General features: G+C 47.2%; 1 protein-coding gene across 2 annotated transcripts; it reads right to left on the bottom strand.

Annotated features, from left to right (window-relative positions):
- Positions 1 to 6,559: 6,559 nt before the first annotated feature.
- Positions 6,560 to 18,206, bottom strand: LOC121291377 (suppressor APC domain-containing protein 2-like). Of its 2 annotated transcripts, none has more exons than XM_041212464.1 (5): positions 18,053 to 18,206; positions 15,516 to 15,662; positions 13,954 to 14,010; positions 10,478 to 10,600; positions 6,560 to 8,099 (listed from the first exon to the last, which is right to left on the bottom strand). In XM_041212464.1, the coding sequence occupies exons 1-5, from the start codon at positions 18,128 to 18,130 to the stop codon at positions 7,971 to 7,973; spliced, it is 534 nt and encodes a 177-aa protein (XP_041068398.1). In that variant the 5' UTR covers positions 18,131 to 18,206; the 3' UTR covers positions 6,560 to 7,970. The 2 variants fall into 2 exon arrangements, with proteins under 2 accessions (XP_041068398.1, XP_041068397.1); XM_041212463.1 differs by having other exon boundaries at positions 13,954 to 14,055.
- Positions 18,207 to 19,071: the final 865 nt, after the last annotated feature.

Here is a 19,071-nt window from a genome sequence, read left to right on the forward strand (position 1 = left end):
CTCACACTCGCCCTCGCTCTCTCACACTCGCCCTCACACTCGCCCTCGCTCTCTCACACTCGCCCTCGCTCTCTCACACTCGCCCTCACTCTCTCACACTCACCCTCGCTCTCTCACACTCGCCCTCGCTCTCTCACACTCGTCCTCACTCTCTCACACGCCCTCACACACTCACACTCGCCCTCACTCTCTCACACTCGCCCTCACTCTCTCACACTCGCCCTCACACACTCACACTCGCCCTCACTCTCACACTCGCCCTCACTCTCTCACACTCACCCTCACACACTCACACTCGCCCTCACTCTCTCACACTCGCCCTCACTCACTCACACTCGCCCTCACACACTCACACTTGCCCTCACTCTCACACTCGCCCTCGCTCTCTCACACTCGCCCTCGCTCTCTCACACTCGCCCTCGATCTCTCACACTCGCCCTCGCTCTCTCACACTCGCGTTCACTCTCTCACACTCGCCCTCACACACTCACACTCGCCCTCACTCTCACACTCGCCCTCACTCTCACACTCGCCCTCACTCTCACTCGCCCTCGCTCTCTCACACACCCTCACACACTCACACTCGCCCTCACACACTCACACTCGCCCTCACACACTCACACTTGCCCTCACTCTCTCACACTCGCCCTCACTCTCTCACACTCGCCCTCACACACTCACACTCACCCTCACTCTCTCACACTCGCCCTCACACACTCACACTCGCCCTCGCTCTCTCACACTCGCCCTCGCTCTCTCACACTCGCCCTCGCTCTCTCACACTCGCCCTCGCTCTCTCACACTCGCCCTCGCTCTCTCACACTCGGCCTCGCTCTCTCACACTCGGCCTCGCTCTCTCACACTCGGCCTCGCTCTCTCACACTCGGCCTCGCTCTCTCACACTCGCCCTCGCTCTCTCACACTCTCCCTCACTCTCTCACACTCGCCCTCACTCTCTCACACTCGCCCTCACTCTCTCACACTCGCCCTCATACACACACACACTCTCACACGCTCAATCTCTCTCACACTCAGACAGGCACACATGCGTACTCTCTCAGACACACACACACACAGATTCAGACACAGATAGACACACACACACACACACACATTCAGACAGACATACAGACACACACACACACACCTTAACAGCCAATATGTTATTAATCGAGGGCTCCGACTCTCCAGATGTGCAGCCTCCCAGCCTGGCTGCTTGAAATGGCAGATCCCTCTCTGGTTCCAGTCACAGCTGGAAAACACCATCCGGAAAATGTTGACGTTGTCTGAGAGAGTAAAGCAACGGGATGGCCCTTCACCGGGGACCTACTCCAACACTGAGTAACCTGCTGTGGCCTTGTAGCATTTTCCCTCTTCATTTCCAGCATGTTTTTGTTTTATTCCCCTCCCCTCCCCTCTCTATCTCTCTCTCTGTGGTTTTTCAGAGGGGAGCTTTGCGATTCTAATATCTGATGCTAGGAGACCATCACGCTGGACATACACAGCCGAGAAAGCTGGAAATGCACACGGGCAATTTCAGCGCTGGGCAACTGACGGGATCGGCTGCAACGCTGGTTTCGCGCTGCGCCCCGATTTTACCGGCCGCTGGAATGGACGGGAAATAACACCGGCTGTGGATGTAAAGCCGGAACTCCACCCGATCCTGTGCGATCCTAAATCAATGCATTGGGTTAAAACTTGCCCCTGGGACATCATCAGAAGGAAGCCGGGCTAACGTTTTGCTTGGCGACTCCTTGATAGTACCTCAAACATGACCAAGCAAAGGAGGCGCCAAGCGGGACAGGTGCATTTCTGGTGGCAAGCTGAGACTTTGGGGGCAATTTTTAAGCGACTGGTTAATTTTTGGGTGGATTTTCGGTATAATACATCCCCAGGCGGATTTTGTGTGGTGTTGGGAACTTGACTGGACCCTCATGGTGTTGAGTCGTAGCGAAACACAGAGATTGAGACAAGGCTCCTGTTATTTCACTCCAGACTCGTTGACCAGCGTTGAAATGCTTCCTTTTAAAATGTCAGGCAGATGTGCTTGTTCCCTCGCACCCCCCAACTTGGAACCCCCTCTCCCGACTGTGCTAAAGTTTGGAGTGAGTGGCGTTGATGTGGATGGGCAGAGCACGGATCTGTTTTTGCTCTTAAGAAGTTACTCTCTGCATGTGGCAGGTGCAGATTGTTGGTTAAAGCGGGTGTGGGGATTTGTGTATTTGTGTGTGTGTGTGTGTGTGTGTGTGATGGGCATTGGGTAGTTTGGAGTTTCATTGGACTTCCTAAATGAACTTTCACTACCAGTCAGCCCGAACCCGAATGTGGAATAGGGAGACGATTCCCTCCCAAACTCGGGGTTTTGGTTTTCCCTCTCCTCCGTGAGATTTCAAGAAGTTTGACGGGCGCTGTCGAAATAACCTTGTTGCAACAAAGAAAGAGACCCTCAGGTTTGCACCCTGGCATTCATTCCCCCTGTCCCCCACCCCCTCACTGCTTAAATTCAGAACTGATGATTTCTGCCACCTCTGGCTGATGTTATGGGTACAAGGGGACCTGGTTGGGGGGGGGTGGTATTGGGGAAAAGAGGGAGAAATCCTGCCCTGGATGAACCAGGAGGGAGGGTGGAAGAGATGTTTGAAACGGTTGATAGTCATTGTCATGAACTACACAGGCGCTGCCTTGCAGGGAAAGAACAATCAGCAAAGAAAAATATATTATTATTCTTCATGGATCGAAGTGTCCAGCAGTATTGGGTCTGCTGCAGCATCAGTGCAGGATGTTCAGTGTTTTGGTGGGACTCAGACCTGTGTCTCACGGTGGTAGTTTTCTATTGTACCTTCAACCGGCTCTGAAGGTCTTGACCTGATAACTACCGTCCTATTTAACTCCTTCCCACCCAGTTCCCTTCCCGCCTCCCCGACCAAATTCAACTTCCTTCACCCCTCCTCACTCCTCCTCCCCCCTCCAGCTCTATACAGTTTGCTACAGTTGTCCGCTTGAAAACAGGCAGAGTGACGGTATTTAAATAAAGTTTATTGTTTCATTAGAAATCCTTGTCTTATTTTTATTCAGTCTTCAGTGCTTTTTTTCTGTTGTTAATGTCTGACACCAGAGGGGGAAAGGACAGTGTCTGACCCACTGTCCCACTCAGTCCCAGAGGGGGAAAGGACAGTGTCTGACCCACTGTCCCACCCAGTCCCAGAGGGGGAAAGGACAGTGTCTGACCCACTGTCCCACTCAGTCCCAGAGGGGGAAAGGACAGTGTCTGACCCACTGTCCCACCCGGTCCCAGAGGGGGAAAGGACAGCGTCTGACCCACTGTCCCTCCCGGTCCCAGAGGGGGAAAGGTCAGTGTCTGACCCACTGTCCCAGAGTGGGAAAGGACAGTGTCTGACCCACTGTCCCACCCAGTCCCAGAGGGAGACAGGACAGTGTCTGACCCACTGTCCCTCCCGGTCCCAGAGGGGGAAAGGACAGCGTCTGACCCACTGTCCCACCCAGTCCCAGAGGGGGAAAGCAAGGACAGTGTTGTATTGAGAACCATCGCCATCCTACCTGGCTGCAGAAACTGATGGTCAATTATTAATTTCAGAGCTGTGGGTGAGCAGCAGTTAGTTGAATCATTACAGTTTTGTGTTCGGTTGCAGCCACGATGTTTAGAGTCTGGGATCCCTCTTGTTCACAGAACAAAATGTCGAGCAGTAATAAGGGACAAGAGTTTGCATCCATTGAAGGTATGATAGCTCATTATTATCCTCTCTATGTATTTATTATTATTTCTCTCTGTGGCTTTTGCCAACAATGATGTATTGATGCCAGAAATACATAGTCTGTAATTATTTTGGTGCCTGTAAAGTTTCTTTTTATAGATCAGTGAAGCCATGCGTCTGTGGGAAATGAGGATAATCTAGTTTTGCCTGAATGTTGTAAAAACAGTAATCTCTCTCTTCCATGTTAGAAGTACAGCCTGAGTCGCTTGGCTTCTCAAAATAATTGTAATAGAAATGCTTTCATAATTCATATAGATAAGGTAATGAATTAAAGGGAGGGAGGGACTAGCCGTAAGCAGCCTGGGAAACAGATGGGGTTTGTAGATAAGTGCCCCAGGGCTCAGTCCTGTAAGCTGCAGCCTGTAAATCTGTCTGCAGAGTGGGTGTCCAGCTCCCTTGTTTAACCATTTCTTCTTCCATGTAGGCCCTCAAGCCTGACTGGAGTACCACTCAAAGGTTTGAGAGCAGGACTGAGGGAGTGCTGCACTGTCAGTGGTGCCGTCTTTTGGAAGAGGTGCTAAAACCCATGAGCCCCACGGTCTGCCCTCTCGGGCAAATGGAAAACAACCCTTGGTCAAAATTACAGAGAGGACCGTGCTCTGGTGTCCTGACCAATGTTTATCCCTTGTACAGTGACAGCACTCATCCATTCCATTTCCTCCTCTGTGTGTGAACTGGAGACTCAATTGTAGTCCAGTGTGGACTGTTGACAACAGGATGGAGCCAGGCAGACTTATGAGTGACAATGGGACTCTGAGCAAGAGAACCGAACAGCACAGATTAAAGCCATTTGGCCTATCTGTGCCAATTCCATTTTTTCTTTTCAAGAGATATAGTCATCGCTGGCAGCGCCACTATTTTGTTGCCTATCCCTAATTGCCCTTGAACTGAGTGGCTTGCTAGGCCATTTCAGAGGGCAATTAAGAGTCAACCACATTGCTGTGGGTCTGGAGTCACATGCAGGGCAGACTAGGTGAGGATGGCAGATTCCCTTCCCTAAAGGACATTAAGGAACCAGATCGATTCTTACAACAAATGGATGATAGTTGTCATGGTCACCATTACTGAGACTAACTTTATAATACCAGGTTTACAGATTTAATTTAAACTAGCCTGGTGATGATACCACTACGCCACCACCTCCCTCTCTCCTTTTCTCTTTCTCTCTAACCTATCCAACTTGTTGGGAAATGGACCATCAGCAGCAGAATTGTATGCAACCACCATCTGTAACCTCACGGTCCAGCATATCCCCCACTCTACCATTACCACCAAGCCAAGGGATCAACCCTGGTTCAATGAAGAGTGCAGGAGGGCATGCCAGGAGCAGCACCAGGTATACCTAAAAATGAGGTGTCAATCTGGTGAAGCTATAACACAGGACTACTTGTGTGCCAAACAGCATAAGCAGCAAGTGGTAGACAGAGCTAAGCGATCCCACAACCAACGGATCAGATCTAAGCTCTGCAGTCCTGCCACATCCAGTTGTGAATAGTTGTAGACAACTAAACTAACAGGAGGCGGAGGCTCCACAAATGTCCCCATTCTCAATGATGGGGGAGCCCAGCAGATCAGTGCAAAAGATAAGACTGAAGTATTTGTGTTCAGTCAGAAGTGCTGAGTGAACGATCCATCTCGGCTTCCTCCTGAGGTCCCCAGCATCACGTTTGCCTGGCTCCAGCCATTTCGATTCACCCAGGCCCTGACAGCATCTTGGCAGTAGTACTCGTGGCTTATGCTCCACATCTTGACCATCTACACCCGTCTCTGCCCCCACCAACACCCACCCCCCGCCAATTCCCCTGCCACCACATCTAGCCAAGCAGTCCCAGTACAGCAACAACGCTGGAACTTACCCAAAAAATGTGGAAATTTGTCCAGGTATGTGCTGTGTACAAAGGGGGAGGACAAATCCAATTGTGGTCTGTCACTCTACTCTCGATCATCGTAAAACTGATGGAAGGGGTCATTAAGAGTGCTTTCAAGTGGCACTTGCTCACCAATAACCTGCTCACTGACGCTCAGTTTAGGTTCTGCCAGGGTCACTCAGCTCCTGACCTCGTTACAGTCTTGGCCCAAACATGGACAAAAAAGCTGAACTCCAGAGGTGAGGTGAGAGTGACTGCCCTTGACACCAAGGTAGCATTTGACCGAATGCGACATCAAGGAGCCCCAGCAAAACTGGAGTCAATGGGAACAGTGGGTGGGGTGGGGGAGCAAACTGGAGTCATACCTAGCTGAAAGGAAGATGGTTGTGGTCAATGCAAATGGTTGGCACCACCTTAAACGTTCACTCGCTCCATCACTGACACACATTAACAGCAGTGTGTACCATCTACAAGATGCACTGCAGAACTCACCAAGGCTCCTTAGACAGCACCTTCCAAACCAGTGACCTCTACCACCTAGAAGGACAAGGGCAGCAGATACATGGGAACACCATCAATGGAAGTTCCCCCCTAAGTCACTCCCCATCCTGACTTGGAAATATATCGCTGTTCCTTCACTGTCGCTGGGTCAAAATCCTGGAACTCCCTCCCTAACAGTACTGTGGGTATTCCTACACCACGTGGACATGCAGCAGTTCAAGAAGGCAGCTCACCACCACCTTCTCAAGGGGCAGTTAGGGATGGGCAATAAATGCTGGCCTTACCAGCAATCCATGAAAGAATATTAAAATACTGTTCCACTAGATTTCAGGGGATTCCTGTCCAGCAAGTAAGGTCAAAAGAACACCACCCACCTCACCCCCGCCCCATCACCAAGAAAGATGTCTACAATCAGGCCACAGAAAAGCAAGGACCTTTATTTAAGCAGCAATCTTAAAGGAGTGTGATATCTAAACAGGTGAGGCAGTACTGCATTTGAGATACTCGGAATCATCCCTAAATCTCTGCATAGACATAGTCACAATATCTGTTCATTAATGCATGGCTGTTACTCAACTGGTATTCACCATGGTTTTAAACTCTGGAATTGCTAGCCTCAGACAGCGTGCAAGGAGCAGCCAAGATAGCATGGAGCTCGACTCAGCAATTTTATGAATGGGGACCTTTTCTATCATTCATGGCCACTATTTATGATGCCAATGGGCAGGGCTTCATGATGGGCAATCATGCCCATATCGAAATCGAAATTAGGGATTGTGGTGAAATCGCCAATTTCAGCGGCATTGCCCCTCCCTACCTCTAACTTCCTCAGGACCTGCAATCTTCCACAAAACTCTGCTCTCCTCCAATTCTAGTCTCCAGCGCATCCCTCAGCTCCTTCATTCTAGCAACGGTGGCTGTGCCTTTAGCCTAGACCCTTAGGCTCTGGAATTCCCTCCCTGAACCTCTCTACCTTACTTCCCTCCTTTAGGGCGGCCCCTTATAAACCTATCTCTTTGACCGAGCTTTGAGTCACCCATCTTAGCGTCTCCTGATGTGGCTCGGTGTCAGTTGATTTTCTGATTGGGCGCTTGCAAAATCGACGAGAATTCTCTCATTTTGGGTGATTTCTGATGACAGTCGGTCAAGTGTTCTGCTGACACCACCCCCTCAAAACTGAGATTGTTATCCTTCGAGAAGAGAAGATGAAAGGGAAATTTAATGGCGGTGAACCAGAATCATTGCTCTTAGAATCATAGAATGGTTGCAGCACATGAGGCCATTTGACCTGTTGTGGTCCATGCTGGATTTCTCAACTCAACTTGTCCCACTCCCCTGCCTTTTCCCAGCTGCCCTATAATTACCACCCCCCACCCCCACATAATTGTTCAGTTCTCTTTTGAACGTCTCAATTGAACTTGCCTCCACCACGCTCTCAGGTAATGCATTCCAGATCCTAGCCACTCACTGCGTTTTATTAAAAAAAAGAGGTTTTCCTCATGTCGCCCTTGCTTCTTTTTCAGTTAGTGGCCTCTGGTTCTCAACCTTTCTGCCCATGGAAACGGGTTTCTCTTTCTCTGCTCTGTCCAGACACCCCCCCTCGTGATTTTCAACACCTCTATCAAATGTCCTCTTAACCTGCTCGTCAGAGAACCAGCACAGACACAATGGGACGAATATCCGCTTGCGTTATAACCATTCCTTGATTCTTTGATAAAACTCCCAACGTATAATATTCCAGCTAGACAAGAGGCCTGGGGAGCTGGGAAAATTCAGGGCAATCCTGACCCCATTGGTGAACATGTTAACCGGTGTCTCAAGCACTGGCCTAGACAAAGATGGATCTGCTCCAGCTGGATTGAGCATGGCCTTCGAACTGAGCCTCCAACAGCTGTTTGATGAGGACCGCCTTCTCCTGTTCCAGCTGTGTGATCCACTGGCTTTTCTTTGACACTTCCTGTTGAACAGAAACTCAGTCAGCATCATTGTCCATTTGCATTCCCATATCAGGACGTAACCAGACGGGGAGCTGGAAGCTTTAGGTGTACTGGTAATGTCACTGGGCTAGTAATCCAGAAACCCAGGCGAAGGCCTTGGGAACATGGGTTCAAATCCCACCAAGGCAGAATTTAAAATCAATTAATAAGCCTGGAAATGAAAGCTAGTCCCAGAAATGGTGACTATGATAACCATCATTAGTTATTGTAAAAACCCATCTGATTCACTAATGTCGTTTAGGGAAGGAAATTTGCCATCCTTAGCTGGTCTGGCCTACATGTGACTCCAGACCTGCAGCCACTCAGCTCAAGGGCAGTTAGGGATGGGCAACAAATGCTGGCCTTGCCAGTGATGTCCACATCCCATGAAAGATTCAAAAAAAAAGCTTTAGATGCAGAACTGAGTGTAGCACCAGTGGTGAAACATAGAATCATGCAGCACAGAACAAGGCCATTTGGCCACTGTGCCCTGTGCCAGCTCTTTGAAAGAACTATCCAATTAGTGCTCTCCCTGCTCTGCAGTTTTGCCCTTGTCAAGTATACCTCCAAATCCTTTTTTGAATGTCACTGTTGAGTCTGCTTCCACTGCCCTTTCAGGAAATGCATTCCATCAGTGTCGATTACCAGAGGACACAGATTGAAGTTAATTGGCAAAAGAACTGAAGGGGAGGGAGGAGAAGGGGAGAATTTCGTTTTTAACACTGAGGGGGTGTTATGAATTGGAATGCGCTTTCTCCAAAAGATTTCTCGATGAATCTCAAGATTATTGGGTAATCCAAGTTTGTTGCTGACACGGACATTGGTGGAAGGGTAAGCAGCTTAGGGAGGAGCATAAAATTACAGACAGACGTTAACAGGTTAAATAAGTGGGAGAAATCGTGGCAGATGGATTTTAAAGCAGGTTCAATGTGAGGTCATCCATTCTGAACCAAAACAGTATAGATCCCAGTAATTTTTAAGTGGTGAACAGCTAGGACCAGTGGAGATCCAAAGAGAATTAGGGGCCTCTGAACATGGATCACTAAAATGCAATTGTTACATACAAAAAAAGACCAACAAGGCTAATGGAATGTTAGGCTTTGTAATTAAAGAGTGAGAGAGTATAAAGTTATACAAAGTCCTTGTTGGACAGCATCTGGAGTACTTTACATAGTTCTGACCACAGCACCTTAGAAAATAATATATTGGTCTTGGAAGGAATTCGCAGTCACCAGAATGTTACCATCGTTCCAACTAGATTACAAAGAGAGTTTCATTTTATATTCGTTCATAGGATTGGGTGTTGCTGGCAAGGCTAGCATTTCTTGCCCATCCTTAATTGCCCTTGAGAAGGTGATGGTGAGCTGCGTTTTTGAGCTGCTTTAGTCTATGTAGCATATGTACACCCACAGTGCTGTTAGGAAGGGAGTTCCAGGATTTTGACCCAGCGACAGTGAAGGAACGGTGATATATTTCCAAGTCAGAATGGTGAGTGGCTTGGAGGGGAACTTCCAGGTGGTGGTGTTCCCATGTATCTGCTGCCCTTGTCCTTCTAGGTGGTAGTGGGTTTGGAAGCTGCTGTCGAAGGACCCTTGGTGAGATGCACCTTGTAGATAGTACATACTGCTGCCACTGTGTGTCGGTGGTGGGGGGAGTGAATGTTTATGATGGCTAGGGTACTGATTGCATGAACTAAGCTTGTGTTCTGTAGAATATAGATGGTTATAGATGATTTGATTGAGTGTTATAGGATATTGAAAGTAATTGTTCGGGTAGATAGAGAGAAATCTTTTCCTTTAATTGGGAAACTTTAGGACAATGTGGTGCAACCTTAAAATCAGAACCAGGCGATTCAGGAGAGAGGTTAGGAAACAATACTTCACAAAAAGGGTGGTAGAAGAGTGGAACTCTCTCCCAAAAAAAAGCATTAGATGATAGCTCAATTATAATTAGAAGCCTGAGAGCGATCATTTTTTGCTAGCCAAGAGAAATGGAGTCTAGGTGGGTGGATGGAGTTAGGGTACAGGTCAACCATGATTTCATTGAGTGATGGAACATGTTCAAGGGGCTGAATGGCCTCCCCCTGTCCCTGTGTCACCCTTAAATTTCCTGCTGCCTGAGCTCCAGAGGTGCTAAGGGCCAATACCTGCCACCTAATTGTTGGCAAGATCACCCAACTCAGTGACACCTCGTTGAGCCTGTGGCTGAACACCAGACTGGACAGTGTTTTGTTTAAATTGACACTTATCACTGAAAAATGCCCATTGACCCCTACTGCTCCAAAGTTACCTCCGTGTCCTCTAATGTTAATGGTTTCTTTGGAGAAATTGATCATGAATAGTCCACATACACTTTATACCTTGGTCAGCAAATAATTTTGTTGTTTAAGGGAATCCAGGGTCCGTTGCTGGAATCTCCTGCCCTTCCCTCTTGGCAGATGTTCAGCATCAGGCTGTGCAGTCCGGTGGTGAGGCAGCAACATCTGGAACAAACAGTGAATATTCAGGTGTTGAGAAACCAAACTAAGCTTTTTAATTTGCAGTTTTTATTCCTTTAATGCCTTATTTAAATAGTTTGAGCCACTCTCATAACTAATTAAACACCAGACTGATTAATTTAAGAATATGTGTGTTCCTGAAAAAAGAGACATGCTGTCGAAGCTTTTCGTCTTGCACTCATCAGGACAGCATCGCAAGAATACCAAGTTTCAAAGGGAACTACAATGTATACCGCATGAGAAGAGGGTGCTCTGGTGGAGGCGTTGCCATAGAGAATCAACCAGGGAACAGTTAACCGCCAAGCTATCGCAAGCCCACCTTTACTGGTCAATATGCACATTGGGATTCCGACAGTTCCACGCGCTATAACATTGGCCTTATTGGCAACCTCTAAATAGAGCCTGAGCCATTTGCTCACTGTGCAAGTTTGATGCTGAAATAGGGCGCATCAAAGGCACCCTGCGAGATAATGGCTACCCCGGTCAGATCACTGCTTACTGTATATTGCACAAACTCATGAATGGGCCTAAAGCTGCCACTTTTGCTCTTGAAAAGGGCCCGGTCTACCTCAAATTGCTACCTCGGTAGCAACATGAGTGGTGTTCTTTATTAACAGGATTCTGCCATCAAGCCAAAAACACATTCCGCCAACCACACAAATGAGAAATGTGGTACATGAATTTCAGTGCTGGTGTGATGCTAGGTATGTAGGCCATTTGTCCCAAGGACTGGCAGATCATTTCAAACAGTTTTTCCCTATTTGCTATTCGCAGCAGGCAAAGTACTAACCGTACCCAACCAGCCCATGCTTGCAAAACTCAAAACATAGTGCCCAACATTAGATGTCATTCTCCCGATTGGACAACACATGTTAAATAATCCTGGAATATGCTAAGAATTACACTGACAACCAATTCAGGATTATCAGTCAGGCTTGCACTTACATATGCTAGAAGCTACATATATTCACAAACGGCCCAGTCCTTTGCAAAAAAAAAGAAAAACAAACATGTCCACAAATTGCACATTTTTCAACTAAACTAAAGTTTGGGGGAAAGCCACTCCCCTGGATCATTCCCCATGGCAATGCCTTGAACAATCAGATTAATCTTGCCCGGTTTGAATTTAAATAAAAGCTTGGCAGTTAACTGTTCCCTGGTGCATTCTCTATGGCAACACCCCAATCAATTGGGATCCACTTGCTAATCAATCAGCATGCTCTTGTCATGCAGTACAATTGTTGTCCCCTTTGAGATTTGGTATTTTTGAGAATCTGTCCTGATGAGTTCAAGACAAAAAGCTTCAACAGCGTATCTCTTTTTTCAGGAATTCTCAAGTTCTGTACCACCAAGCAACAATTTAAGAATAATTTGGGCTAAGGTAAGGGTCATATTTGAAGCTGCTAACAAATATTTTTCACCTTCTGTTCAATGTGTTTTTCTTGGGTGACAAGGAAATTGGGATTTTAACCTGTAGACTGCATCATGGTGAATCAATTGCTTCCCAATACTTCCTAGTTAACTGTGCCAATGTAAGTAATTAAAGGAAAAGAAAGAATTCATTCTTTCATGACCTTCGGACATCACCTTACAAATATTGAAGTACTTTTGAAGTATGATCACTAGTTTAAAGTAGGAAACTCTGCAGCCAATTTGCATTCAACAGTGAGATATTGACCAGATAATCTGATTTTTGTGATGATGCCCATGGGACAAACATTGAGCAGGTAAATCCCCCCACTGTTCTTCTTCAAAATTAGTGCCTATGGGATCTTTGACTTCCAACTGAGAGGACAGACCAGGCCTCTGGTTTAATGCCTCACCTAAAAAAACTGCACCTCCAGCAGTGCGGCATTCCCTCAGTACTGAACTGGGGTTGGAAGCCTAGATGGGGGTACTGGTTAATAACACAAGAGAATAAGTGCTTACACTCAATGTAATGTCTGTGACTCTTGGCCATGGCATTGTCTTCTGTTGTTTTTAATTTTTCTGGAACAGCAGAAGCAGATTAGACTATTGGATCAAGTTAATACTGAAGGCCACCTGTTCAGAGCAGAGGGGATTAGCATGAGCAGATGCACAGCAGCTCACTGCTCTCCTCTTGGTCCCTCCACATAGTTGAGTGGCATCCTGGCAGTGGAACGATTTCCTGCCGCAAACCCACATTCCAGGGTTCTGGAGGAAGTAGTGGAGGCCTCAGAGTGAATCCGTATTCCCTGTCTACATCCTAGCCCAGAGATAAAGGAGCTATCAGCCATCGCTCAGCAGGTAGCACACTTGCCTCTGAATCGTAAAGTTGTGGGTTCACATCACACTTCAGAGTCTTGAGAACAAAACTCAGGTTGACACTCGCAGTGCAGGGCTGAGGGAGTGCAGCACTTTCAGAGGTGCCATCTTTTCAATGAGACATTGAAACATAGAAAACAGGAGCAGGAGTAGGTCATTCAGCCCTTCAAGCCTGCCCCGCCATTCAATATGATCATGGCTGACCCTCTATCTCAATACCGTACTCCCGATTTCTCCCCATAGCTCTTGATGCCTTTAGAGTCCAGAAATCTATCTAGTTCCATCTTAAATATATTCAGTGACTTGGCCTCCACAGCTTCTGTGGTAGAGAATTCCATAGGTTCACCACCCTCTGAGTGAAGATGTTTCTCCTCATCTCAGTACTAAATAGCCTACCGCGTATCCTGAGACTGTGACCCCTTGTTCTAGACCCCTCTCAGCCAGAGGAAACATCATCCCTGCATCCAGTCTGTCCATCCCTGTCAGAATTTTATACGTTTCAATGAGATCTCTCATTCTTCTAAACTCCAGTGTATACAGGCTTAGTCAGCCCAATCTCTCCTCAAACAACAATCCTGTCATCCCAGGAATCAGTCTGGTGAACCTTCACTGCTCTCCCTCTATGGCAAGTATATCCTTTCTTAGGTAAGGAGACCAAAACCACACATAATACTCCAGGTGTGGTCTCACCAAGGCCCTAACAGCTGCTGTAAGATGTCCATGCTCCTGTGTGAGATGTTAACCTGAGGCCCTGCCTGGCTCCTCAAAAAGGTCCCATTGAAATGTTTTGGGGAAGAGCAGGGGAGTTCTCCCTGGTGTCCTGGTCAACAACTACCCCTGCACCAACCTGACGAAAACAGATGAACATTATTATAACGAATTTCTTTTTTGGTGCGTCTCCTACCTTACAACAGTGAAGACGCTTCGAAAGTACTTCATTGGCCGCAAAGCGCTTTGGGATGTTCTGAGGTTTTGAAAGGCACTTTCAAAATGCAAGTGTCTTTTTTCCTTTATTTAAGCAGGGCTAACAATACAAAAAACAAGGAACTGACCCTCTCTGCGTTGGATATGAAATCACAGAGGCAGTAGTTGACATGCTGGATCTTGTCCTGAAGAAGAGAGACACGGTTTGGGCGTGAATTGGAAGCATAATCCTGAGAGAAGGGGGGAAATGTTATAGATGACAATGCAAGTTAATATTTAGGTGTCAGCTTTCATACCCCAACTCCCAGCTCCCTTTCCTTTTGAAAGTGCCAATAGTGCACACAAGCGTTGGAATCTTTCCCAAGTCCCTCATATAAAATGTCATTTAGGATCAGCGTGAATGTTCCTTTATACGCACATACATACATGTGAACATACGAATTAGGAGCCTGCTCCGCCATTCCATAAGATCATGGCTGACCTGATTGTAACCTCAACTCCACATTCCCACCTTCCCACCAACATAACCTTTCGCTCCCCCCCACCCCACCCCACCCCCCCCTTATACCCTGGCGCACCCCGTGACCACATTCCTCACCATCAACTTGAAATTTTCAGACACCCCAGTTGCCAGAGGCCACTCTCGTGGAATCGTAGAAACTTACTGCACAGAAGGAGACATTTCAGCCCATCATGTCCATGCTAACTCTTTGCTTGATCAATCCAGAACTAACCCCAATTGATTGGGCAGGATGGAAATCCAGCATCGCACTGGATCCCATCAGTTTTTGATTGGTGGGTTAGGTAAAAATTGCCCTCACTCACTTCATCAAAGCCCATATCAGGTTGCCACTGTTGGGGGAGACTGGGCTAGTAATCCAGGAGCCTAGGGCCACAGGTTCAAATCCTGCCAAGGCAGCTGGTGGAATTTAATTAATAAATCTGGAAAATGAAGCCAGTTTCAATAATGGTGACTATGTACAACCATCATCATTTATTGTAAAGGGAAGGAAACCTGCTGGCCTACACGTGACTGCAGACTCACAGAAATGTGGTTGACTTTGAAATGGCCTAGGAGGCCACTCTGTTCAAGGGCAATTAGGGATGGGCAACTAATGCTGGCCTTGTCAGTGATGCCCACATCCTATATATATGTTCAACCTCCTCTTAGCCTCAATCCTGTACATCAGGACATAAAAATAAGAGTAGTAGTAGACCTTGTGGCTCCTTGAACCTGTTCTATCATTCAATAAGACCACGTTTTTAAATCATTCTCGGGACATTGGCGCTTATAAAAGTGGTGGTGAGCCACTTTTCTGAGTCATCAGAGTCCATGCGTTTTAGACCCACACACATTGCTGTGAGAGAGGGAGTTCCAGGGTTTGGACCCAGCGATGATGAAGAAGCAGCGATATGGTTCCAATTCAGGATGATGCATGTGACTTAACAGGTAACTTGGAGGCGATGGCATTCATTGCCTTTGCCATCATTGTCCTTCTAGGTGGTAGAGGTTGTGAATTTGGGAGATCATGCCTGATCTTCTACCTCAACTCCACTTTTCCCTCCTATCCCCATATCCCTTGATTCTGCTACTATGTTAGGTCTCTGCTCCTAACTATGTAGTTATCTTTCCCTGGTAATTAGCCTTCCAAGAACAGAGCCAAATCTAATGTTTCCATATGGTGCTCACATTATCTCCCAAACCCTCACTGCCATGCCGCAGTCTCTGGTCTACGCCATGGATCTCCTGATGATACCAATCCCGTGCCCGGTCCACCATCTCCAGCCCATGCCATAGGACATCGCGCTGCTGCTCCAGCTCCTTCATCCGCTTCAGCTGAAAGAGATATCAGTTTTCCGTCACTAACTCTCATGGATCATGTGGGAATGAAAGGACTCAGTGAGTTACAATCTCCTATCGTTTTTTTTATTGGCAGGGCTTTGGGTGGGTGGTCGGGAACATACGCTCGTGCAGACCTGGTTTGCCCACTCTACGCCCGTTATGAAGCGATAACGTTATGGGGAGGTCGCCATTGCTTGATGCCAGTGGATCTCTGACGCCATGTAATCGGTTGCTTGCTGAAACAGTAGAGGAAGGAGCCAGGGACAATTGAAGATGGTGTGGACCTCACCAGAGCCCTGGAATTGCTGCAGAAATGCACCACTGAGAAATTCCTTGGTGTCAATATTTGTCCAAGTATGTTCCAGTGAATCACCTTAGGATATTTCACTTACCTTAGGGTAAGGGGAAATAGTGGGGTAGTGATCCAGTTATTGAGGCTAGTATTTTGGGGGCACAGGTTCAAATCCCACCATGGCAGCTGGTGGAATTTAAATTTAATTAATAAAACCTAGTCTCAGTAATGGTGACCATGACAACTATCGTCTATTGTTGTAAAAACCCATCTGGTTCACTAATGCCTTTTAGGGAAGGAAATCTGCCGTCCTTACCTGGTTTGGCCTACATGTGACTCCAGACCCACAGCAATGTGGTTGACTCTTAACTGCCCTCTGAAATTGCCTAGCAAGCCACTCAGTTCAAGGAACGTCAAAAGTGAAAATTTTAATTGGTTGTGAAGCACTTTGGGATGTCCTGAGGTTGTGAAAGGTGCTACAGAAATGCAGGATAAGCAGTGTGATCCTCAAGGATATGATGTTGCCCAGTTTTTGTTATAGTCACTTCCGGGCAGGGGCCTAAAACTGTGGCTTGGTTACGCCAAAGACAACATTGCAAAAAAGCCTTTTTCACGAATATTTCTATGCATGGACCCCTATTACTGTTCAAAGTGGTTCTTCTCACTGCAGTTTCAGGGCTACGGTGACTCATCTATTTTTAGTGCCTGTTTAAAATGGTGTTTAAATGCCTTTCATGCACTAAGATTGCTTTTAAAAAAGGATCTCATTGAAAAGAGTGCAGCCGCTGTGGGTCCCTCCAACAATGGGTTCACAAGCCAGTGAAACCTGATTGAATTTCCCCCCTGCAATAGTTATAATTGGGGATCCTGGTTTTTGCTAACACAGATGAATGATTTGGGAGACTGTGTAAAGAGTTTGGGTGCAGTGGGCCTCAATTTGATACATTGCAACATTAGAAATTACAAGAGGAGGCCATTCGGCCCCTCACTTTGGGGCGAGATGATGTTGTGGTGATTATGTCACTGGACTAGTACTCCTGAGGCCTAGGCTAATGCTTCTGGGAACATGGGTTCAAATCCCACCATGGCAAATGGTGAATTCAATTAATAAATCTGGAATATAAAGCCAGCCTCAGTAAGGGTTTCTATGAAACTATCATTGATTGTTGTAAAAACCCATCTGGTTCACTAATGTCCTTTAGGGAAGGAAATCTGCCTTCCTTACCCGGTCTGGCCGACATGTGACTCCAGACCCACAGCAATGTGGTTGACTCTTAGCTGGCCTTGCAAGCCATTCAGTTCAAATGCAATTAGGGATGAGCGACAAATACTGGACCTGTCAGTGACGCCCACATCCCATGAAAGGCAAAAATAAATTCTGCATTCAATTCAATCATGTCTGATCTGCATCGCAATTCCATTTATCTGCCTTTAATCCCTTCACCTCCCAAAACCTATCAATCTCAGTCTCAAAAGCTTCAATTAGTGGGTTTTGTGCGAGAGAGAGAGAGAGAGCGCTCTAGATTTTTTTTTAACCACCTTTTGTGTGAAAAAGTGCTTCCTGATTTCACTCCTGAAGGCTCAAATTTTAACATTACAATTTCAAGTCACTTTAAAGGCAGTGGGGGGGGGTCTCAATATCAGGGCCCTTTGTACAAATGGATTCTCGGTATCATCCCAAAGGGCGTTTTACAACTTCTGTCAGATAATGATGTCAGTGTCTCAATATGCACTCGATAACAAACAGCTGCATCAACACTTCTTTCAAAGGCATTCATCTCTCAGCCAAAATCACTAAAACTTCCACTAAGTTTGCAGATGCGCGTAAACAAAACAAAAGATCGCCAGAGGTGATAGCCGGCTTTGAAAACTATCGCAACTTCACTGAACTGCCCCTGTAGCGAGGGAGCGCTGCACCTTTAAGGACGGCTGAGCTCCCAGCTAGTGGGAGGAGGGGGGTGGGGGGTGGGAAGGAGGGGACACACGATTAGAGCTACCCAAAAAAAAGAAGGTTCAAGATATACAACTTCTTCCTGTGCAGACTACGAAGCCGAAATAAAAAGGGAGCGGTGAAGAAGAATAAACAACTCACCCATAGGAAGAAACTGGTTGCTTCAAGGCTGCTGTGCAGAGGGATGATGAGGAGGGTGTAGCCAGATTGCAAAGGCATGGGGGAAGGTGTGTATGTATGTGTGTGTGTGAGTGAGTGAGTGAAGCTCAGGTCCCCTCCTCACCCCCCACCCCTCCCCCACGACCAACAGCAGCCCCACCAGACTCTCCGTCAGAGGGGATGAGTGGTCAAAAAAGCTGGTGGGTGCATGCGATCACTGTGTCTCCGGTGCACGCAGACACACACACGCACACACACACACACACACACACACACATGCGCCGACAGGGGCGAGGGGAATCCACAGCTCTCCCAGGCTGAATCTAAGGCCCAGAGGGTTGAGGCACAGCGAGGGAGAGAAGTGAGTTGCTGCAGCCTGCCCACCGCTCGTCATCCAGCAGCCTTGCCTGGCCTAGGCTGCAGCAGCAATGAAAGCAGACGAGGTTGCCCCACCTGTTAAGGGAGATAAAACAGGCTCTGGATTATAACCAGAGGCCAAACGGCGGCTTTGATTTTTTTTTTTCTCCCTCTATTTCCAACAATCAACATTGCTGACTGCAGCAAAGCCAGCCCTGCCAATGCAGTCCAAACTTTTAACTCTTTCTTGACTCTATTCTGTAGTTTTCTTTTCTTTTCTTTTTCAATAAGAAAAAAATCTCTTCCCCCTCGCTCCCAGTTTTCTCCCCATTACCATGGCTGGCACTGTCTGAGGTGCCATCTTTGGAGATCCTGGTTCCGCCCTCCCACAGTGGGTGATGGTGCCATAGTGGTAAAGTCACTCGACTAGTAATCCAGAGGCCCAGGCTAGCTCTCTGAGAGCGCGGGTTCAAATCCCACCACGGCAGCTGGTGGAATTTAAATTCAATTGATAAAATCTGGAATTATAAAGCTAGCCTCAGTCAGGGTGACCATTAAACGATCATCGATTGTTGTAAAATCCCATCTGGCTCACTAGTGGCCTTTAATCCTCACATGTGACTCCAGACCCACAGCAATTTGGC

Source organism: Carcharodon carcharias, chromosome 19 (genome assembly GCF_017639515.1).
Source record: "Carcharodon carcharias isolate sCarCar2 chromosome 19, sCarCar2.pri, whole genome shotgun sequence".
Lineage (NCBI taxonomy): Eukaryota > Metazoa > Chordata > Chondrichthyes > Lamniformes > Lamnidae > Carcharodon > Carcharodon carcharias.